This window comes from Podarcis gaigeae, assembly GCF_964106915.1.
Source record: "Podarcis gaigeae genome assembly, chromosome: 9".
Taxonomy (NCBI): Eukaryota; Metazoa; Chordata; class Lepidosauria; order Squamata; family Lacertidae; genus Podarcis; species Podarcis gaigeae.
In genome coordinates, this window is record NC_139685.1 from 6,820,538 (window position 1) to 6,843,589 (window position 23,052).

The window sequence follows — 23,052 nt, forward strand, 5'->3', positions numbered from 1 at the left end:
GGCGAACCAGAGCAGCGCACGGCCGTTTACCTTCCCGCCGGAGTGGTACCTATTTATCTACTTGCACTTCGTGCTTTTGAACTGCTAGGTTGGCAGGAGCAGGGACCGAGCAACGGGAGCTCACCCCGTCATTGCGGGGATTCGAACCACCGAACATCTGATTGGCAAGTCCTAGGCTCTGTGGTTTAACCCACAGCTCCACCCGCGTCCCTTTTCTTATGAGATAGTTCCTAGGTATACACTATGTTACTTTTCTAAGCTAAGTCTGCCTTCTGGAATCCGATTGGAAACAGAATGATGTGTGAGTAAACCTTTTTTATACTTTTATATAAGACTGTGTCGTGTCTTATCTTTTATGGGGGAATGAGGGGAAAATTGGGACGCGGGTGGCGCTGTGGGTAAAACCTCAGTCCCTAGGACTTGCCGATCGCATGGTCAGCGGTTCGAATCCCCGCGGCGGGGTGAGCTCCCATCTTTCGGTCCCAGCTCCTGCCCACCTAGCAGTTCGAAAGCACCCCTAAGTGCAAGCAGATAAATAGGTACCGCTTTATAGCGGGAAGGTAAACGGCGTTTCCGTGTGCTGCGCTGGTGCTGGTTCGCCAGAGCAGCTTTGTCACGCTGGCCACGTGACCCGGAATTGTCTCCGGACAGCGCTGGCCCCTGGCCTCTTAAGTGAGATGAGCGCACAACCCTAGAGTCGGACACGACTGGCCCATATGGGCAGGGGTACCTTTACCTTTACCTTTAAGGGGGAAATACCAGAACAGTTATTATAGAGGCCTTAGGAAACGCATGCACTGAGTTTAAAAGGGGGAATGTTGCTCTGCTAAATTGTGAACTTGTTAACACAAGTTGGAAAGGCTATTATCAGACAATATATCCTCTCCTGTATCCCTGAACATTCCCACAAGGGTCACAAACACAGCACCGCCCACTGCAGCCTTTGGCCCCACCCACTACTGGCACACCGGCCCATCCAAAGTGATGCAGGCCTTGGGGCGGGAAAGGTCCCCCAACCCCCAGTAAGGCAAAACTAGCAACCTACCGTATTTTTCGCTCTATAACACATACCTGACCATAACACGCACATAGTTTTTAGCGGAGGAAAACAAGAAAAAAAATTCTGAATGAAACAGTGGATGTATCATTTTGGTGCTTCATGCTGCGGCCACAGACATGTGATTTGATGGTGAGTTTGGGGTAGGCCAATGCAAAAATCCTGAGAATCAATGTGGATCTGTGCTTTGTAACCACAGCAACCGAAAACAGCTTTTACAACTTTGTAAACAAAGCAACCGAAAACAGAAGAGGGGGGGGCAATAAGACCCTGAGGCAGAATGCAGGAAAGCAGCAGCCTCCTCTCTGCAGCGCGCAATCTGATTTTTGCCCCTGCACTCGGGCCAGTCGGCTCCAGGGACCACACATTCGCTCAATAACACACACAGACATTTCCCCTTACTTTTTAGGAGAAAAAATGTGAGTGTTATAGAGAGAAAAATACGGTATATGGTTCTTGCCACATTGTCTTCACAACAACCTTGTGAGGTAGGTTAGGTAGCAAGATCAGTAACTCAGACCCATGGCTGAGTGGTGATTTGAATGTGTGACTCCCCACTCCTAAGGGGTATCCACACCCCGCCTTTAAAGTTCATGGCTTCCCCTCAAAAAATCCTGGGAACTGTCATTTGTTAAGGGTGCTAGGAATTGTAGCTACGTGAGGGTAAACCACAGTTCCCAAGATTCTTCTGAGGGGGTGCTTGGAATGTGCTTTAAACATATGGCATGTGTACTGGAGATGGTCAGAGGATGGATGGCAGCTAACAGATTGAGGTTGAATCCTGACAAGACAGAAATACTGTTTTGGGGGGACAGGGAGCGGGCAGGTGTGGGGGACTCCCTGGTCCTGAATGGGGTAACTGTGCCCCTGAAGGACCAGGTGCGCAGCGTGGTAGTCATTTTGGACTCATAGCTGTCCATGGAGGCGCAGGTCAATTCTGTGTCCAGGGCGGCTGTTTATCAGCTCCATCTGGTATGCAGGATGAGACCCTACCTGCCTGTGAAGTGTCCCGCCAGAGTGGTGCATGCTCTGGACTACTGCAATGCTGTCTACGTGGGGCTACCTTTGAAGGTGACCCAGAAACTACAACTAATCCAGAATTTGGCAGATGCGGTAAGATGCCTTTTCAAATCCCTCCTAAAAGAATAAAGACACCACAGTCTTATTCATAAGCAATAAAAAGAAAGTTTACTCACGATCAGGCAGAGCACAGTGTGATCCCTGAAGGCAGACTTTAGGCTTAAAGTTACAAACATGTACAGGTTTACCCCATAAGGGAGATGTCCTGGGGGACTGCTTGGCTGGCAGCCAGCAGTTCATTCCAGGAAGTTTGCAGGACGAAAGGAAGATGGAAAAAGAGAGAGAGTGGCATCATGCCTTGGCCTTTTACCATGTCTGGAAAGGTCACGCCCACCCACTAGTCACATGCAAGGAAAGTTGCTCCAGGCCAGGAGGAACAGGAAGTTTCGACTGACTGGACCAAACATTCCCTTGCATGTCCACTCTAGGAAAACAAGGAATGTTGTATTTGACTGCTCCCAGTGGATTACATTCCACACTGAAAGACCTACATTGGCTCCCAGTATGTTTCCGAGCACAATTCAAAGTTTTGGTGCTGACCTTTAAAGCCCTAAACAGCCTCGGTCCAGTATACCTGAAGGAGCGTCTCCACCCCCATCATTCAGCCTGGACACTGAGGTCCAGCACCAAGGGCCTTCTGGTGGTTCCCTCCCTGTGAGAAGTGAGGTTACAGGGAACCAGACAGAGGGCCTTCTCAGTAGTGGTGCCTGTGGAATGCCCTCCCATCAGATGTTAAGGAAATAAACAATTACAGTGGTACCTCAGGTTACATACGCTTCAGGGTACAGACACTTCAGGTTACAGGCTCCGCTAAAACCAGAAATAGTACCTCGGGTTAAGAACCATTACCCCGGCACTTCATTGGGAAGCTAGGCTGGATTATATTTTATCCCTTGCAGGCTCTAGGAGTTAAAAGGTCTGGCACCCACAAACTCATAGCAATATTTTGAAAATAACTTTATAGAATGCCACATATCTCATGCTCTCGGATGGAGCGTGAGCCCTGACAGAGCAAATGCCCCTGGAACTTCTCACCACTTGAGGAAGCAAGGGACATATGGCAGTATTTTGAACAAAGCACTCATTTAATTCACCGTTAACAGGAACCTTTCCATGCAGATGTCCGAAATAGATGGTTGGCTTTTTTTTGCTGCCTCTGCGGAAGAGCTCTTGATTCAACTCCCAGGCCTGTCTGAGGGGGCCGCAGACATCTTTGGGGGGGGGGCATGATTGGCTGACCTCAATTATCTGAGCTTGGCAGGGGGAGAACAGAGAACTGTGGGGAGAGAGAAGGGAGAAGAGAAACCTTTGTAGGAACTGGTCAAAATAGCAGCAGTGGTTTCTGTGTCTGCCTTTGCCCTGGACAACGTTTTTGGTTCTTTCCTTACCTGCCTAGAGTCCTAATCAACACCTGTCCTAAAGATGCCACAGTCTCTGCTGTGCCTCATTTCCAGATGGAAACACAGGCCCTGGGTGAGCGCCTGTAACCCCTAGAGTCTCACCCTGCTCAGAAACTGGGTTAGTGTGCAACTGCATGCGAGTGGAGCAGAAGGGAAGGAAAACAAGGCAGATGAGAGAGAGCCGATTCCAAAGCTTACTGTATCCCATTGGGAGCTAGGTCACGTTTAAAGGTAAAGGTAAAGGACCCCTGACCGTTAGGTCCAGTCGCGGACAACTCTGGAGTTGCGACACTCATCTCGCTTTATTGGCCGAGGGAGCTGGCATGACTAAGCCGCTTCTGGCGAACCAGAGCAGCACACGGAAACGCCGTTTACCTTTTTCGCTGGAGTGGTACCTATTTATCTACTTGCACTTTGATGTGCTTTCGAACTGCTAGGTTAGCAGGAGTAGGGACCGATCAATGGGAGCTCAGCCCGTCGCAGAGATTCGAACCGTCAGCCTTCTGATCGGCAAGCCCTAGGCTCTGTGGTTTAACCCACAGCGCCACCCGCATCCCTAGGTCACATTTGTTGTTGTTGTTTAATTGTTTAGTCGTGTCTGACTCTTCCTGACCCCATGGACCAGAGCACACCAGGCACTCCTGTCTTCCACTGCCTCCCACAGTTGGAGGACACATGAATTTCCCCCCTCCTTGCTTCATCCTCACAACAACCCTGTGAGGTAGGTTAGACTGAGAGAAAAAGAGTAACTGGCTCAAGGACCACCCAGTGAGTTTCATGGATGAGTGCAGATTTGAACCCTGGTCTCTCCCAGTCCCAGGTGCTAGTCTGACACTCCAGCTACTGCACATCACTGTTTTTCTGCAAACCTTGAAATGCGCCGGAGTCTGATAGTACCTCCTTATTTTGCATGAGTGTTTGTGCCTTGGATACAGGATTGAGATTGCTACTGGCACATATGGCAGAACCCACAACAAATGATGTTGGAAACTCTTCAGATCCACAGGATGTGGTCTGCTATATATTCTCAATACTCTCTTGAGACAGAAATTCACTCTATTTGCCTATTTCCATTCTGCTCCCAGGCTCAGAAGAAATGGCGCTGCAGAATCCAACTCCAATAACTCATCATAACTAGATTCCCGGTAGAAATATTAGGGGGTACAGGAAAAGAAATCTATTACTCTCTTAATTAAATGGATGTGGAGAGGGCTGCGTTTCCTCTCGTCTTTGTATGTCTTAAAGCATAAAACTCAATTAAAATGTGCTCACAAGAGGCCATTTATCCATAATGAGAATTCTACATTTCTAATGCGCATTAAAATGTTGATATTGTTATCAGCTAAGGAGATAGAAAAGAGAAAGCACCATCTCATTTCTGATCTTGATTCCATAGGGATGTAAATCAGAATAAGCCTCAATAGTTTTACAAAATTGGCACCAGTGCAACTTTGCCTCAGAGCCTGACAAGTATCCATCATCTGCATGTCTGGCAAGATTTTTGCATTTTGCATTTCTCCACTCTTCTTTGTTATTTCATATTCCTTCTTTTCCATACAAGCTAAACAATGACTTCATGCACGCTGACAAATGAGCTTTTGCGGCATGGAAGTGGGGGGGAATCCTGAGAGGGATTGAAGGGAAAGTAGATTCCAAAAATTCATGCATTTTCCATAGTCCAGCTGACGTCCTTTGGCAAAGGATATTGCATTTTCGAAATCCTTGAGCTTCAAGATGTTATTATTTATTATTTATTGCATTGCATTTACACCCCACCTTTTCATCCAATGAGCTTGAGTCTCCCCCTCCTCATTTATTTCCCGCAAAAACCTTGTGAGGTAGGTAGACACTCCAATGACTGCCCCAGTGATTCCCTACCTTGGGGGGGGGGGAGGAAGGAATCACAGGCCCTGGGGCTGCATTATCTGGATGACGGTGGGAAGTAAGGCAGTGGTGGTGCTGTGGTTGCAGTCTTGGACTAGAACCTGGGAGACCAGGGTTCAGATCCCTGCTCAGCCATGAAACTCATCTGGAGTGACCTTGACCCAGAAAGCCATGTATGAGTACAAGCAAAATGTGAAATACCGGTACTAAGGCAGAGGGGGAAATTTCTCTCCCCACCCGCTGCAACCCCCCCTCACTATCACTGCTTCAGCCTGGAATGGGTCTCTGAACTCTGATGACGCCTCTTGCTTGTCTCAGTGCAGGACCTGTGCAGACATTAGGACTTTAACTCCAAACCAGCATTTCCCCCTCCCTCTCCTTGAACCCTGCCCAACATCCAGAGCCCCTTGTTTTGCATGTAGAAGGCCTGGGGCCACTCCACCCCAGAAGATGTTGGGCTTCATCTCCCATCAGCCCCAGCAAGCATGGCCAGTGGTCACATCTGCACCATCCACAGAAAGCTCTCTTCTCCCCCTTTAAGAGCCATGGCTTGACCCAAATACTCCTGGGAGCTGCAGTTTGTGAAGGCTGCTGGGAACTGTAGGTCCTAAACCCCCCAGCCTTCATTCCCTGGCAGGAGGGGTTGTGTGTAAGAAGGTTTGTGGTCGGTCGGACACATACACAAACTAAAAGCAAGCAAATCTGACTGGGGAAGGGCAATCGCCCAGGGGGAGAAGGTCTCTGGCACAGGACACACGGAGGTCTCCAGGTAGGACTGGGAATATTCGTGGTCTGAAACCCTGGAGACAATACTGAGTTAAATGGACCACTTGGTCTAACGGAGTCTAAGGCACAGCTGTCAACTTTTCCCTTTTCTTGCGAGGAATCCTATTCAGAATAAGGGAATTTCCCTTTAAAAAAGGGAAATGTTGACAGCAATGGTCTAAGGCAGCACCCAAACTTCCTATCCAGCCTCATGGACAAAGCGCTCTGGTGGACGCAAAAGTTTGCTTGCTATTTTGTGACATCTGGGCTGTTCTTCATAAAGGGGCTTTGAATTATGTTTGGGGGAGTAAGTGGCGTTTAACCCGCGTGCTAATGTAGCTCTATTTTCTCGGTACATTTGATGGACTCTCCCCCGCCCCCATCGTGAACGGCAGATTTATTCGCCTGGCCAGCAGCGCCCAGGAGATGACATCATTACCCCTGCCGTGGAAGACGCGGCTGCCCCAACCCATGCACGGCCTTTTCCGGCTCCTCCTCCACCAGCGCCCCGAGGGAGAAGCGCCACGTGCCAGGACCAAGAGCTGGAAGGGAGGCTCCTCAGTTTCTGGCCCTAAAGCACACATGGGCGTGCCAAAACCCTGGCATTGTGGCTACAAATGATCATTGCAAACGAGCCAGTAAATGCTTTTAAATGAAGGTTGCTGGAAGACACAGAAGGGGAGAGTTTCTCTTGTGCTCAGGGTCTGCTTACGGGGCATCTGGTTGGCATTCCTAGGTTCTTAGGGGCATTTGCCCACGGTGAGAAGAGGGTGCCAGACCAGAAGGGCCATTGGCCTCATCCATCATTCTCTTCTTACGTTCTTATCGGAGAGATGTGGTTGCACAGCTCAAGACTGGCTACGGCCAAAAGATGCTTTAAGCCAGTGTTTCCCAACCTTGTGCCTCCAGCTGTTTTTTGGCCTACAACTCCCATGATTCCTAGCTAGCAGGACCAGTGGTCAGGGATGATGGGAACTGTAGTCTCAAAACATCTGGAGGGCCGAGTTTGAGGAAGCTTGCTTTAAGCTTTTTCAGTGGATGCTTTGTCGGAGAAGCGGAAAAGGGATTATTTCCTCTGTATTAACGTATGCACAAGAGCTTATTCCACTTTGCTTAAACCGATTTTAAAGGGGACGAGGAGTGGCGTGATCCTGCATGGGTGGGGGTCTTATCCCAGAGAGAAGATCCCGCTCGGTGAGCCAGGAACTCGCCAAACAACTGTCGGGGGAGGGCATGTTTACCGAGAGAGTAGAGAGAGTAGAAATCCGTAAAAATTTCAAGCATCGAGATTCAAATTCATAAGAAGGAAGGAATATGAATCGTGCCCACTTAGCTCTTCTTTGTAATCACAAATGTGCCCTAGCTTCGGGGGAGAGCACACACATCCACACACTCCGGGAGCTTGAATAAAATAACGGCTTCTGCTGATATGCAAGCCCCCCGCGACACACACCTCAGGTGCATTTAAAACATGAGTGTGCGCGTGCAGCTTTTTACAAGAGCGTTAACACAAACACTACCTCTGTGCTACATACAGTTGTGTGTTTGCATGATTTGAAACTCTTGCATGCACGCGCACAATTCTATGGGAGCAGGAATACCCAAGCCCACTTCTGCATAAACGCCCAGCTCCCTAACTAACTCACACCCCGCGCCTGCATTTAAAACTGCTGCTTATGCACATGATGCGTGTGCTTGTAAATCTTCACAGTAGCGTGAACCCTAAAAGCCTGCTTCCGCGCACATGCAAGCTCCGTCCTTAGGTAAACACACACACACACAATTCATTTGAAACAAGGGCCGCGCACAAAGCGTCCCCGTGTTTCTGGCAAGCGGCCACGCCCTTCCCATGAGATCCCAGGAGCCATGGCGGAATCCGAGCCAAGGCCCATCTGCTCTGCTCCGCCACCATCCTGCTAATTTTGTCTGGCAGTAATTGATATCCAAAGGCATTTCGCTATCCGTCCATTTTCGCTGCCCTGGCCCTGGAGAAGCCTCTCTTATAAAGACCCAGCTGTCTGGGCAGGAGAGGACTTGGGGGCAGAAGTCCAGAGCTTTGCGCGGCGGAATGGTCAGAAAGAGGACCCCCAAATGCAGTAGGGCGTTTGCATTAAGTAAGGTACAATTTGCATTGTGTAACCATTAAGGCTGCAACTCCTATGCCCGCTTTTGGGAAAAAGCCTCGCTGAATTCCATGGGACTTACTTCTTAGTCGACGTGCACAGGATTGTGTTGTTAAGTCTCGAATCTAAAATTACCTAAATGCACACAACGGCAGCTGTGCGCGCATAATACAAACATGTGCTAATCATATACCGGTATGTGCCAGACAGGCATAGACTGCCTACGTAGTCAATTAAGAATACATCTTTCCACAATGGCTAATAGATGTTGGGTTTAAAAACCTTTATATGCCTTTTATTGTATATTTTTTCGTTTTATTGCTGCGAACTGCTTTGATATTTTTCTTTTGATGATATAGTGGTATATAAATATTTGTATAATTTTTTTTAAAAAACATACCTTTCAAGGATCTGGTTCTGGCTGCTTCACATGTGTTCGTATTTGGATTTTACTTCCGTCCAAGAAAATGCATGATATAGCCCAAGATATGTATTTTGATATGTATTTTGCTGGGTACACGCACAGCAACAAATAAACATGCATTTTGTTGCACACATCAACGATGTTGCACTCTCTCTCTCCTTTCCTACCTGGAAGCGAACAGCCAAGTAGGAATTCCTGTGGCTTTGATCGTGCCATCCCTTTCCATGCACGGGCCTGCAGTCCTTGGCACACTGGAGCAAGACCCGCTGTATACACAATGGAACTTACTTCCGCGTAAACGGGCACAAGATTGTGCTGGAGCGCCTGAGGACTACGAGCTTTTCCTGCACCCAAAAGCAGTTTGGAAAAAGGCATAGGCCGGGTCAGTTTGTGGGACCTGGCAGAGCACACCGATAGTCCCGGTGCATAAGGCAAGGCTGCCTGCACATATGCTCAGCATGCCATTTGTGCTTAACTGTTGTCTTGAAAGAGGCATGTTGGAGCCTCAGGTGGGATGCGGATGGTTCGGAAGGCTCGGGGGTCCCCACCCTCAAAGCCCCTTTGCGCTTCCTGAAGGACGCGCTCCCTTTGCGTTGTCCCAAGCGCAAGACTCCGCTCGCGTTGGAATTCAGCCCTGCGCAAATACGCGCGCCATGTGCAAGCTGTTCCGCGCAGCGGAGAGACCTGCCGCAAGCTGCGCGGCTCGGCTCAGGCCTGCTCTGGGCGGTGGTGCTTAGTGGGCGCTCCTTGGAACTGAGATGGCGAAGGAGGCCAGCAGCAGGGGGCGCCAGAGCCAACGGACACGCGGAGCCAACGCATTCCTATTGCCGTCCCTGTCCAGCTCCCCCTCGCTGAGTTCCGCAAGGGAGCTGAAGGAGGTAGCAGGAAGAGCCATCCCTCTAGGCTGGAGGGATTGGGAGAAGGCAGGCAGGTGGGTCCTGGCAGAGGGCAGCTGAGGTTGGTGGGCTGGGGGCTCCATTGACCCTAATAGATCAACATCCTGCAGCTCTGGGATGGGCGACGCACCCTTTGTCTGGCTGAGAGTTTCGCCGAACCAGCCATGATTCCTGTAATGCAGGGGGTTGGACTAGATGACCCCCAAGACCCCTTCCAACTCTACAACTGATTCTATGATAGGGGGCTTACGTCGCTCTGCTTCTCTATGCGGCAGACTGGCAGACCTATTTTGTTCTTTGGCCCAGGCAGGTTTTTTCAAACTCAAAGTCATCCAGAGCCCAGAGTGCCCTTTGTGGGGCATAGGCCGGGGCAATGTGCCCAGACGACAGGACCCCCCCTTTTTTTTAGGGTGAGAATAGGAAGCGATGAGGGGTATTTTCATTTTAGGGGTCTTTCCACTTTGCCGTTTTCAAAACACCGCAAACAAAATGTTGTGTCTAGTCTGACACCTCATTTACGGCAGTTTCTTCCCTAAGAAAAAGAAGGCTGCAATAGTATACCCCCTTACCTGATAGTAAACTCCATTGGACGCAACGGAGTTTCTCCCGAGTAGACATGCACGGGAATTGCAGCGGAAGACACGTTGGGTTGTACTCAGCTGCTGGTTATTCAGAGTCGACCCATTCAAATTTATGGATCTCAATTATCAATGGACATTAATGGGTCTGCTCTGAGTAAAAGTCTGTTGACCACAACCTGTGTTTTACAACGCAGTTCCCATGCATGACTACTCGAAAGTAAGTCCCATTGCGTTTACTGGAGCTTACTTTCAGGTAAGACTTTCAGGTATGATTGCGGCAGCCTTATGTTTCTTAGCGAACAAGTGCGTGCATCTTTTCTTTTTCTTTTGACCATTCCACCCCACCAGGAACTGCGGACTTTGCATTCTTCCTCGCCCATAAAAGGCCATCCATACCATTCACCTGTCCATAAAAATCCATAGCAGGTAGATACATCCTAGAGAATCCCATATCCTTTAAAAAGGGAATGATTTGGGTATTAAAGACTCAGGGGTGGGCCGGGGGTGGGGAGCCTGAAAAATAGATGCGGTTTGCTCAGCGCAGCTGTTTTAATGTTCAAAGCCGCCGCGGCATCTGGGTGCAACGTTTGATCGCCAGCTCCGTTTCATGCTAAACGGATCCTGGGGAGATTTGCTCAGACATTCCCTTTCGATCTAGCGCCGCTTTCATTCTCGGCTCTGAAATCTAACATAACACACTTTGCCTATTTGCAAATTACAAAACAAGGCTCCAAATGTCCACTTTTAAGTCTGTTTTTATTATCATTATTCTTGACTTTCCACATACAGAGGCACGGTGAAAAAAGGTTATCGTTGCTCAGCCTGTTCCTTTCTAAAGGATTCCTTGCACAATAATAATTAACAATCACACATTAGTGATACCATCGTTATTTTTCTCTCTCTCCGCCCTGGAGACGATTGTGCTGGCTTTCTTAGTTGACATTGGGTTGCATATATATATCTCTCTCTACTTTAACAGAGGCAAAAACCACCATGATCATTCCAAGCCAAGCACGACTGCACCCTTTGCAAACGATATTTAAATTGTTTCCACTCTCAACACAGCAAAAAAATCAACCCACCGGGACCTCCCATCGTTTTTGCCTTTGAACATCACAGAACCACATCAAGGGCAAGCACGTTTCTCTAGAAGCAAGACTACTCTACCCAATAAACATTTAGCAAATACGGATCTTCGTGGAGGTGACGTGACTCAGACAGGGCTGCAGGTAGGGGGGAAGGGGGGTCAGTATCCAAACCAGGAGCTGGGAGCCTTTAGGACTCAAACTCCACGCGTCCACCAGCGGTCCAAAGTCACGCACAGACATAACACACATTTATCTACAGCACGGCTCCATTTATTTAACACAGGTGATCCTGACCAGCCGATGAGACAAGCTGGGGATCTGGGCCGCTGCCTGGCACGGATCCTCATTTCACTGACCTCCTTGACCGCAAGCTCCTTCCCACGGGGTTAAGGGGTTGGCTAGGGGAAGGCAATTCGGGGGTGGGGATTCGGGAGCTGTCCAGCACCATTAACCTCCTGAAATGAAATGGACACCCTTTCCCTAAACGCCAAGGGAGACTCTCGCTCCCAGACTAGGGCCAACGACTTTTAATGCATTGTTGTCGTCGTGTTTTCGTTAATTTCCTTTAAAAAAACAACAACAAAAAACAACCATAACCAATTGTAAATTTCAATTTTAGAAAAGAAGTTGCATCTGCGAAAACGCGGAGGCGCGTGGAAAAAGTGGGATGCGTATTTCAGAATATTGGTGCGGGAGCGGATCCTAACCAATTTAGTTTCGAGCCTATCAAATCCACGAAAATGCGGAGGAAGTGCGTGGGAAAGGGGGTGCGTTTTAGAAGACAGGTGATAGGGTGGGGTGGAAAACGTAAGCTTTTGTGTTTGGAGCATATGCAGTAAAAGGGCTTTCAAGAAAGGGGGGGGGGGATGAATTTCTCCAGGCTGTGTTGCCCATACCCAATCCATTCTTTTGCCTGAATACTTAGGACATCTCTATAAATCCGTGGGGGGGGGGGTCCCTCCTAAAATCAGCCCCTGAACAAAGCCAGCCTTAGGCGCCGGCTGCTGGACGCTCTCGGTGTTGGGGAGACATCCCTTCCCGGTGGCAGGAGCACCTTTCCAGAGAAGGTCGCAGCCGATCAGGCAAGCGGTGCCCGAGCCCCAGTGAAGAAGGGCGCTTCCCTTCGGTTTCTGCGCGCCCGGAGCTCCGGGAACCGCCCGAGGGAAGCCTCAACGGGGCGGTTGCCTGTAGTTGCCGTTGATCTCCTGGGAGATCGTCACAGCCTCGGCTCCGAGCGGGAGCCGGTCACTGTATTCGGAGCCCACCTCGAATTCCTCCGGGTTTGTTTTGGATTGGGACTCCGGGATGGAGCTGGCGGCCAGGCTCTCGTCTCTCTCCAGCTGTCGTCCCCCAGATAGCCCTCTCCCCCCCTCCGCCTCTCCCTCCGCCCTCTCCTCCTCTTCCTCCTCGCCTTCCCCTTCCCCCACCTCACTGGGGTCGTAATTCTTCTCGGATTCCAGGTAGGAGGCCCGCGGGTCGAAGTCCGCTGCCATGTGCTTCTCCATCTGGTCCGGGTTCTGGGCTTTCATGATGAGCTTGTAGGTCTTGCCCTGGTACTTGGAGAGCAGGTGGCAGCAAGTGGCGCCCAGAAGAGGGATGGTGGCCAGGCCCAGGAGGAAGACGCTCACCACCACGATGATGACCAGCGAGGGCACCTCCCGTTTGGTGGTGAAGACCACCTGGACCTGGCAGCCCTCCCCGACGTAACTCATGCAGACGGAGTAGTTGGTGCCGGGGCTGAGGCCTTGGAACCAGTAGGAGTTCACCCCTTCCTCGATCTGGGACCACTGCACCAGGGAGTGGCCCCTCCGGCCCGCCTCGCACAGGTAGAGCCTCCTCAGGTGGACCTTCTCTGGCTGGGCGTAGAAAGGGGTGATCTGCACCTTGGCCTCCCTCTCCGAGACATCCAGCGCGATGACCCCCAGGTCGAAACTGTGGGGCTTGAGGGCTCCGCTGCGGTTGAAGGCGTGGTTGGAGACGTACTGGGGGGCCTCGCTCGAGCCGCACTGCTTGGCCAAGACGGGCGGCCCCGACGGCCCGCTGGCGTTCCGGGGGCCGGGCGCGTGGTAGCTCCTGGGCGTGGGTCTCTCCGGAAGGAGCTTGGTCCTCTCCTCGGGCTTCATGACGCTGTTCTTGGAGGCCTTGCCCTCCGGCTTCCGATCCCCGGGCTGGGCCTTGCGGTCCCCCAGCGAGCCCGCCGGGTCCTTCGCGGGGGCGTCCGCCACGGCGACATGGACCGAGCTCTGGTTGCTGCCCATCTCGTTGGCAGCCAGGCAGGTGTAGGTGCCTTCCTCCTTCTTGCTGAGATGCGGGATGAGCAGCGTGCCGTTGCCGAAGGCCTGGAACCTCTCCCGGTCTCCTCTGGACCAGCCGTCGGAGGGCAGGGCGTTGCCTTCTCCTTCCGCCGCCGCCGGCGCCTTGATCTCCAGGGTCTCGCCGGCGGCCTGGATCCTCCAGGTGACCTCGGGCTGAGGGAGGCCCAGGGCGTGGCAGTGCAAGGCCAGAGCCAAGCCGTAGGAGAGCCGCGTGCGGTCCAGGTTGGGGTGGTAGCTCAAGCGGACGCTAGGGGGCGCGCAGTGCAGGTAGGGCACCTTGGCCAAAGGGAGCCCCTTCCAGGGCTCCGGGGCGGCGCAGGTGATGGCGTTGCGGTCTGGGATGGAGATCAAGGTGTTCTCGGTCCAGTTCTTGAGCCACATGAGCTGGCAGGTGCAGTTGAAGGGGTTGTTGTAGATCTGCAGGTGGGACAGGGAGGTGAGCGCCTCGAAGGTCCCCTCGGCCACCTCGGAGAAGCGGTTGTTGTTGATGCGGAGGGAGCGCAGGTCCCGCAGGGTGCGGAACGCCTCTCCCGGCAGGTGGGACATCCGGTTGTTGTTCATCTTGAGGAGCTGGAGGGCGCTGAGGTTGCGCAGGTCTCCCCAGGGGAAGTCGGCGATCTGGTTGTGGCTGACGTCCAGGTTCTTCAGCTGCACCAGGATGGCCAGGGTGCCCTCCTCAATGGCCCCGATCCGGTTGTGCGCCAGCCACAGGGAGGTCACCTGCGTCACCTCCACAAAGGAGCCCCTGCGCAGCTCAGCGATCTTGTTGGCCGACAGACTCAGGGTGGTCACGTTCGACGGCAGCCCGGACGGCACCGCCTCCAGGTTCTTGTAGGCGCAGTCAGCGAACTGCTGGGCGTACTTGTCCACGCAGGCGCAGGGCTCCGGGCAGCCGCGGATCGGGGCCCACAGGAAGGTCGCCGCCAGCCAACAGCGCAGCAGCAACAGCAGCGGGGACGCCCCCGACAGCATCTTAGCCCTGCAAGGGTGCGGGGAGAGAAAGTAGAGGACCACCGTCAGAGTTGGTTTACAGCACAGCCAGCAGGCGGTTTCCTACCTCCAAAAACATCCACCGCGGCCACTCAACTACAAGTCCCATCACCCATGACCATTGGCCAGGCGTGCTGGGGCTGGTGGCAGTGGGAGTCCTTAGGCGTCTCCTCCTATTTCTCCGTTTGCCAGCGTTAATCCATCTAGCGCAGTATTGTCGATACTGGCTGGTAGCAGCGGCTGTCCAGGATTTCAGGCAGGGAGCCTCTCCCAGCGCTACCTGGAGCTGCCTTCTGCATGCCCAGCAGGGGCTCTGGCGCTGAGCCACGGGCCCCTCCCTCCTTTCCGCGCTCTCTCTGCCGAGGCCACCCTTTCCCCTCAAGCTCTGCGATGCTGGTTCCCTCGCCAGAGCGTTCAGGGTGCCTCTGAGGCTGCTAGCCCTAACCGTGGCTTCCCGTGGACTCAGCGGGGCTTGTTCCCAGGATTGCAACCTTACTCTCTTTCTGTGGGGGGCAGAAAAGTCAGTAAATGAGAGAGGGGCTTCTCAGGAGAAAAGGAGCACCCAGCCTCTTTCCCGCTCGCTCTGTTTGACTGCCAGCGCCCAGAAAAATAAGGGGTTTCCAAATGATAGAAAGCAGGCTGTCCTCTCTCTCTAGCCAGCCCCTCTCCTCTCCTGCCTCGCTCCTTCTCTTTCTCCGTCCAACTTGCAGATCAGCCCCGAGACGCCCCTTCTTCCTTGTCACCAGCTAGCCCCGCTTGTCCTCCAGGTGACACGGATCGACCCCCGTAGATCCCAGCGCAGACTTCCTCCGGTTTCTATCCCCGACGGCAGCCCCTCGACGTCACCCCACCCTCTACACCACCTAACCTCCATATGGAGATAAGAATATCAGAATAATGTCATCCTGTATTGCAGGGGGTGGACTAGATGACCCCTGGGGGTCCTTTCCGGTGGCCCATCCAGTCCAGCATCCTGTTCTTACATTGCCCCCCCCCGGTGCCCATTATGGGAAGCCCCCCAGCAGGATTCGAGCACAACAGCCCTCTCCCCTCACGGCGTTGCCAGTAACGGAAGCATCGCTGCCTCCGACTGTGGAGGCAGAGCGTGCTCACCGTGGCTAGTAGACCTCCATAGCCCCCTCCTCTCCATGAATGGGTCCCATCATCTTCTAAAGCTACGAGAGATGTAGAGATTCACACCTCTCCCCCCCCCCTCCCGCCGTACCACACACCCAGCCACTCCTTTCTGGAGGTGCACGGCGGTTTATCTTTGTGTTCCCAGCCTGGCTCTGCTATGTCCCTTCCCAAGCCTTTACTCTGCGCTTTAGGAGAGCCTTCTGGTCTGCAAACCGGGGGGAGCAGCTTCAGCGCCCCCCCAGCCCCCTCCCTACAGTCCGCTTAGCCCCGACAGCGGACTCTGCCCTGCGCCCGCGAGCGCATCCTTCCTCGCTCATCTCCCGGGATGCAGCCGCCTTGGGTACCAACATCCCATTTTCACTGGGTTCCTTCACGGGATGTAGGTCCCCTCTCTCGCGCAAGCCCAAGCCGTGCCCGCCTCCCTTACCGTTCCATCCTGGGCTCTCAAGGGTCCCTTCTAGGGCGGCAGCATCACCACGAGGGACCCCACGACCGGACGAGTCCTGCGGAACTCCCGGCGCAGGACCGAAGGCGCCGCCATGGAGGCTCCCGTCCCGAGCGCGAAGAAGAGCGGCAGAGAGGCTCTCCCCAGCCCCGGAGATGCCTCCTAGCCCTGGGTCTGCCTGAAGACGGCGGCGGCGGCGGCGGCGCTGAGCTCGCCCCCTCCTCTCTCTTCCTCCCGCACCTCCTCAATTCCAACCCACTTTAAAAAAAATAATAAAAAAATCACAATCTCTATTACTAGGAGAGGCCAAGCGCGCGCCCGAGGCGCCCGGGGATGCGCCTCGCTTATCCCACCTCCTTGGGTGAATGTAGAAATCGCAGCCTATGCCCACCCCCAAGTAAAGACCATGCAATATTTATCACGTCAATATGTCTCCAAGTCACCCTCCTTCGCCCTCCGCAGCAATCCAGCCGGCAGGTGGGCTGCTGTTGTTATGATTATTAATATTATTACTATTTAATCCGCCTTTGAGGCGCAAATTGGAAGCAAATAGCTGAGCAGAGAATTGTATCTGGGGATCCAGGAGGAGATCAGAACGGATGGAAGGCAGGAGCTGTCGAGATCCCTCTGATCCTCCCTCCCCGACCTACTCTCATTGCCTCCTCTCTGCCCCACCCCCACCCCCACCCCCACCCCATTATTCCCGCTTCCTTTATTAATTAATATTTTTATTGATTTAAGTACAAAGTGCAAATTCATTATAAAAACACGAAATAATCTCAGGCCGTCAGTAAAAACAATCTCCCTCACCCCCGCGCGGCACAATAATTCACACGATCCTGATATTTGAGAGGAAAATCAGCTGTTGCAACAAGAAGCTTCGCGAAGGGCCCTGGTGCGAATCCTCCTCCTTTTTCTCCTCGCCACCTCCTCCTGAACTCAGTTCCAGCAAAATCTCCCAAGTGTTTAATTGCCAGAACTGGATCCCTGCGCCAGCCTCCCGCACACTAAAAGAATAAGCTCGACAGGCTGCTTTTCAGGTTGTACGTGGGAACGTGTTGCGGGGCTGTACTTTATAATTTAAAGAAGGGAACGTGTTGCGGGGGGGGGCAGAGTGCTGGAAGTGACATTTGTCCTTGGCGGGGGGGCATTTAGCCAAGGGCCACATCTTATTGTGGCGACCCTTCTTGCGCCAGCCTGTCGGGAACAGAAAGTGGGCAGAGCAAGGCAATGGACTCTGACCTCTCTGAACAGTAAGCAGGGCTGGCCCGAGGCATTCGGGAACCTGAGGCGAATTAGAAAATTGCGCCCGCAAGAATAATCGTTTGTGAAGGGTCCTACGCGCGCGGGCGCAGGAGACGCGCCTCTTTTTTATAGCAAAGGCCACGGCATAAATCGCAGCGCTGTTGCATATGGTGTTTCTCTCACTCAAAACGCAGTTCAGAACGACACACAATTCAAGAAGCGGGAAGTAGGTGGTGCTGGCTGTGCCCGCCCCCCCCCACTCCAAAATGCCTACCTTAGTTTTCTGTGCTTTGTGCAGGAGCAGCAACCGGGCCAGGGAGCTGTGAAAGCGCCCCATTCGCGCGAGAAACCCGGCGCTTTTGAAAGTAACTCTGTCGAAAAGCCGGAGATTTGGTTGCAAGTGAGGGTGTCTCCAAAGGAGGAGAGAAGGGGAATCAGAAGGCCAAAGCGAGGCAATAAATGAAAATGAGGACTGAAGTTGGTGCAACACTCTTACTTGTGTAAGTAAGTCTCCTTGTTCTGAGTAAACACACCCGGGAATGGAAGTGAGAAATGCAAATTGCATTTCCTGATCGCAAAGCCAGGAAGCAAAGCTGAGCACGAACGCGGGCGGTCTGGAGGGAGTGGGGGACGGGCTCTCAGAAAAAGCACCTGCAAGGCTTTGCTCGATGGTCCCTCTCCGCCCTGTGGGCGAGCAGGGTGCGGGTGACGCCAGGAAGTAACGCTGCGCTTGCTTGTCGGAAAGGGGCGGCAGCTGGAGGAGAAGCTGTAGCAGCTGCAGCCGCTGCTGGGGCAGACATAGAAGCAGCCGCCGCCAGGGCCGCCCGGATCTGACCGCGCCCCGCGGATCCTGCCGCCCGAGGCAGTCGCTTCACCTCACCTCATGGGCGAGCCAGCCAGCCCTGGCAGTAAGCTATGTGCGCGCCGCGCAAAAGCCGGTGGTTTTCTATGGACGCGCTCCATAGAACCCACCTCTACAATCAGAATTGCAGAGTTGCAAGGCACCTCTTAGGGTCATCTAGTCCAACCCCCTTGTTATGTACTGAAGTTCTCACCCAGAGCCAGCAGGGGGATACTGTAGATAGTTATGCAAATGAAGGATCGAAAGTGACGTTCAGTGATTGAATAGTTTTAGAAAGTTCAGTGATTGGATAGTTTTAGAAAGTTGTTACAGTTACATGGAACTGGAGCTCTATAAGCAGGCTGACTGAGCCCTTCAGTTCAGTTCTGTCCTGGTCTGTGAATAAACAAGAGCTGTTTGAAGAATCACTGTGTCGTCTGATATGTCGTCTTCGCCAGGCAAAGGCGCTCAAGGAGAGGGCAGAACAGTACTGGGGAGGGGGTGGCATCGGAGGTGCAGAGCCTGGGAGAGTCCCGAGACCTACAGGTCAGCAGTCATGCACCCACCCACTCGCCACCCCACAAGTGAAAGCAGCGCAGGTCTTCTTCCTTACTCAAACAAAATAGACCAGGGGTCGGCAACCTAAGGCCCATGGGCCACAAGTGGCCCACGGGGGTCATTTAACCGGCCCATGAGCTACCCCCGAACAGAGCCGCCCACTTGGCAAGTCCCAGTGCAGCGCAGGGACTTGCTTCTGTGGTGCCGAAAATCATGCCTGTGCATGCGCAGATGCTGAAAATCACATCTGCGCAGGCACAGACATTGGAAATCGTGTCTACAGATGCCAGAAATTGCAGGTGCGCACGTTCGCTTGCACATGCAGAATCCGATCCACACAGGGATCTCCACTGGAGGAACTGGCCCAGGCAAGGTAAACCTTGTTAACCCCTGAAATATACACTTTCTCAAGGGTACTTTGCATGGCCCACTAAGGGAACCATTAATTGCAATTAATTTATTCACACTCCCAGTTTAATTGTTTATTTTAAGCAATTCAGCACAAACGATGAACTTGATCCGGTGGTAGTTAGCGAGAGTCATTTACACCTCCGCACATGCACAGCCTGCTGCTGCAGGGTCTGTCGTGCACACCAGTTTACAGTCCACAGTTCTTTGCTGGTTTGTAAGCCAGAATACACTGCCCTTCATCAATAGACCACATTACAACATAATGCAGCAAAACTGTACTGAAGATAAAATTGCAGACAAAAACATTGTGCAATTTTATCTGAGCAATTAACATATGAAAAGGTTTAAACAATTAATTATAGAACAACATTACATCCAAGATATAAACAGACCAGTTCAGGTATAGACACAATGTACTGAAACCATATAAATTTTGTATTCCAACCAAAGGCAAAAATATGGCAAGGTATTGCTCTTGCCAAACTTGCTTCAGGTGTGCAGTTCATTTCCCCCTCTGTCCTCTTTTCCATGACGACACTGAAGGACTTGTGTCAGAGCATTCATTTTGTAAAAATATGAACCTTGTATCCCACTAATGTTTTGCATTAGGGGCCGCATTCACTGGGCGGCGTGTGTGTCCTGTCTAGGGCCGCATGTTGATGCTGGGTGGGGCCAAAGCTGGGAGTGGGTGGAGCCAGTGTCTCCCCAGACATAGTGTGAGTATTTTAAAAATATGATCCCCAGAACTAGTTTAAATGCTGTTGTGCTCAGGTCCTGGAGTATTTGGTTGGCCACTGTGAGAGCAGGATTCTGGACTAGGTGGACCACTGGCTGGAGCCTTCTGGATCAAGGCTCCTTTGATGTCCAGTCCAGTAATGTTGGGCCTCCCTGAGCTAACCTCCCAAGCCGATTCAACTGCAGCATGCACAGCGTAAATGAGCACAAAACTGCCCCTTTGTCTTTCATTATGGCACAGAGCAGGTGATCATTGCACTCTCTGAAACAGATTCCGCCACAGGCTCTTGCGGATATTTTTTTTATGAATGGTTTAAATTAAGCAATACATTATTGATAACGCTGAATCAGGCAAGCTGCATATTGAACTGCGTTTGGGGAGATTAGTTCCAATGAGCAAAGCAATATATTGCTACAAAAAGTAAATGTTATTTAACAGGCTGTTTAAACATTCATGCTTTATTTTCACCAGGACTGGCTGGACCAGGCTTCCTCAACCTCGGCCCTCCAGATGTTTTTGGCCTACAACTCCCATGATCCCTAGCTAGCAGGACCAGTGGCCAGGGATGATGGGAATTGTAGTCTCAAAACATCTGGAGGGCCGAGGCTGAGGAAGCCTGGGGTGGACCAATATAAACAGCAACAGCAAAGCCCTTTCTGCCCCTTCCAGCGGAGAGGGTGTTGCGTGCAGGATCCTCCCACATTCGCGGGGGCTTCCCTTTGCCCCCGAGAGACTTGGGGGAATCCCCGGGCGTGTCTGCACCCAGCCCGCCAATCGGCGGGCGGAGGAGGCGTGGCCCGGGCTATTTAGGGCCAGGCACGTCCGGGGACCGCCCTCTTTTCCCCCTCGCCCAGCTGAGGAGCGGTTTTCCCATCCCACCCACCCTTAGATTAGGCAGGCTTGGCGTTGCTATGGACTTCGGTTGGTCGCCGCAAGGGGCCTGGTAGGAATTTTTCCAAGTTGGCGCAATTTCCAGCCTTTTGGTTTTTTCGCCTACCTCGTAGCAATCGTCACAACTTTCTCGGTATTGGCGGTTAGGCATTGGCATGGGGCAATGTTAGACAAATGGAGGGGGGGAAGAAAGCGCCATCACCTTCCCCCAATGTGAAGGGGTAGTCCGGTAGAGGACTCCGGGGGGCGTGGCCTTGTCTGAAGCCTTGTGAGGTAGGGCCCCCGGCACGCCCCCGAGCGGTGACGCCCGTGGGATCCTAGTTGGCGTACTTCAACAGGACTCCCGCGGTTGTGTTCAACCCTTCCCGGTCACCATGCCGGGTAGTCGATAGGAGCCAATGCCTAAGGCCAATACCTTCAATTTCCGTAATCAATAAAGTTGTGGCCTTTTATGCCCATTAACCTTACATCATGGTGTCCGTGTCTTTATTTCATTGGGGGAGGTGACTTGCCACGCAACAACAGCTCTGTTTGGCCACAGTGCAGAGAAAGAGTGGGCAGTTTGTGTTATTGGACTCCAGCAAAGCCAATGGACTAGGGAAATGGGAATTGGGGTCCACAGCAGCATCTATAAGGCCACAGGTTACTCTTCCCTGGGGTAGAATGGAATTCCTGTTTCAATGCTTCCCACATATGCATTCAAATCTCATGCATATTTATTTATCTAATGTATATTCCAACTTTTTTGTGGACGTAAGTGTGGCTAACCTGGTTCTCTCTTCCTTCATTGAATCCCTACCATAACCCTGTGAGGTAGGTTAGGCTGAGAGAGGGAGCGACTGGTCCCCAAGGTAACCCAGTGAGCTTCATGGCAGAGGAGGTGGAATTTGAACCCTGGTGTCCCAGTCTGTAGGCTGACACTCTAACCACTACACCACATGGGCTCTCAGATTTAGAGTTCTCAGAGCTAGAATTCCTATCATCCTTGGCCAACTATGTTTCCCAGGACTCTTTGGGGGAAGCCAAGTTGTGACCCAGGGAAGGGCTTGGGGGCAGAAGGCTCAGAAGAATGAGCAGGAGGGCCCCCGAACACAGCAAAGCTGACTTACCACATTTGGGAGCAAGTGAAGCAGGACACCTTGCTGTGGGATGTGAAACACAAGAGCAGTCAAGTACAAGATTCCTAGAGTGAACATGTTTACACATGGGGAGGAATGTTTGTCCAGCCAGCAGGTAAACTTCCTGTTTCCTTCTGGGCTGGGACAGACTAGAGGTGGATGTGGCCTCACCTGTGCAGGTAACGACAAAAGCACAGGGCAGGGCAGCCATCTCTCTCTCTTTCACTACATGCATCGAAGAAGCAACATCTGCTTAGCCAAAGATACCCTCTTGGCTCCAGCCAAGAGAGGACAAAGGGACTGTCTCCTTATGAGATAGTTTCCCGGTGTATGTTACTTTTCTAAGCTAAGTCTGCCTTCTGGGATCCGATTGTGAACAGAATGTGAGTAAACTCTTTTTATACTTTTATAGAAGAGTGCCATGTCTTATCTTTTATGAGGAAAGAAGGGGGAAATACCAGAACAGTTATTATAGAGGCTTTAGCAAGCCTGAGCAAATGCATCCACTGCAAGTTTAAAAAGGGGAATGTTACTCTGCTAAATTGTGAACTTGTTTACACAAGTTGGAAAAGGCTATAAGCAAACAATATATCCTCTCCTGCATCCCTGAACATTCCCATACTTGCTACCTAAAGAACCCACACACACGCACACCGTAAGATAGCAGAATCATAGAGCTGGAAGGGACCCCCAAAGGTCATCTACTCCAACCCCCTGCAATGCAGGAATGACAACTAAAGCATCCATGATGGATGGGCATCCAGCCTCTGCTCAGAAACCTCTAACAAATGAGCGTCCACCTTGCAAAGGAGTCCATTCCACTGTCAAACAGCTCTTACTGATAGAAAGTTCTTCCTAATGCATGGTCCGAATCTCAATCATTTCTTGTCATCCGAATCCACTGGTTCAGTTCCTCTGGAGCAGCAGAAAACAAGCTGGCTCCACCTTCCATCTGATTCCTGAGGACTCTTGGCGTCCCTTACAACTCTGCAATTCTATGATATGATTCCAGGTGACAGCCCTTCAGATATCTGAAAATGGCTCCATCTTGGCACTATCTGCAAACC

The 23,052-nt window shown here is 52.0% G+C and overlaps 1 protein-coding gene and 1 long non-coding RNA gene across 4 annotated transcripts; one reads left to right on the forward strand and one right to left on the reverse strand.

Annotated features, from left to right (window-relative positions):
* Positions 1-8,735: 8,735 nt before the first annotated feature.
* On the forward strand, positions 8,736-11,398 carry LOC310825219. Its single transcript, XR_014555167.1, has 2 exons — positions 8,736-9,656; positions 11,190-11,398. It is a non-coding gene; the product is annotated as an uncharacterized lncRNA (long non-coding RNA).
* On the reverse strand, positions 10,948-18,027 carry ISLR2 (immunoglobulin superfamily containing leucine rich repeat 2). 3 transcript variants are annotated; one of them, XM_083698267.1, is made up of 2 exons: positions 17,705-18,027; positions 10,948-14,592 (listed from the first exon to the last, which is right to left on the reverse strand). In XM_083698267.1, exon 2 carries the CDS (start codon positions 14,583-14,585, stop codon positions 12,468-12,470), a length of 2,118 nt encoding a protein of 705 aa, XP_083554393.1. In that variant the 5' UTR covers positions 14,586-14,592; positions 17,705-18,027; the 3' UTR covers positions 10,948-12,467. The 3 variants fall into 3 exon arrangements, with proteins under 3 accessions (XP_083554393.1, XP_083554392.1, XP_083554394.1); XM_083698266.1 differs by lacking the exon at positions 17,705-18,027 and adding an exon at positions 16,168-16,779; XM_083698268.1 differs by lacking the exon at positions 17,705-18,027 and adding an exon at positions 15,836-15,855.
* Between the last annotated feature and the right edge of the window lie 5,025 nt (positions 18,028-23,052).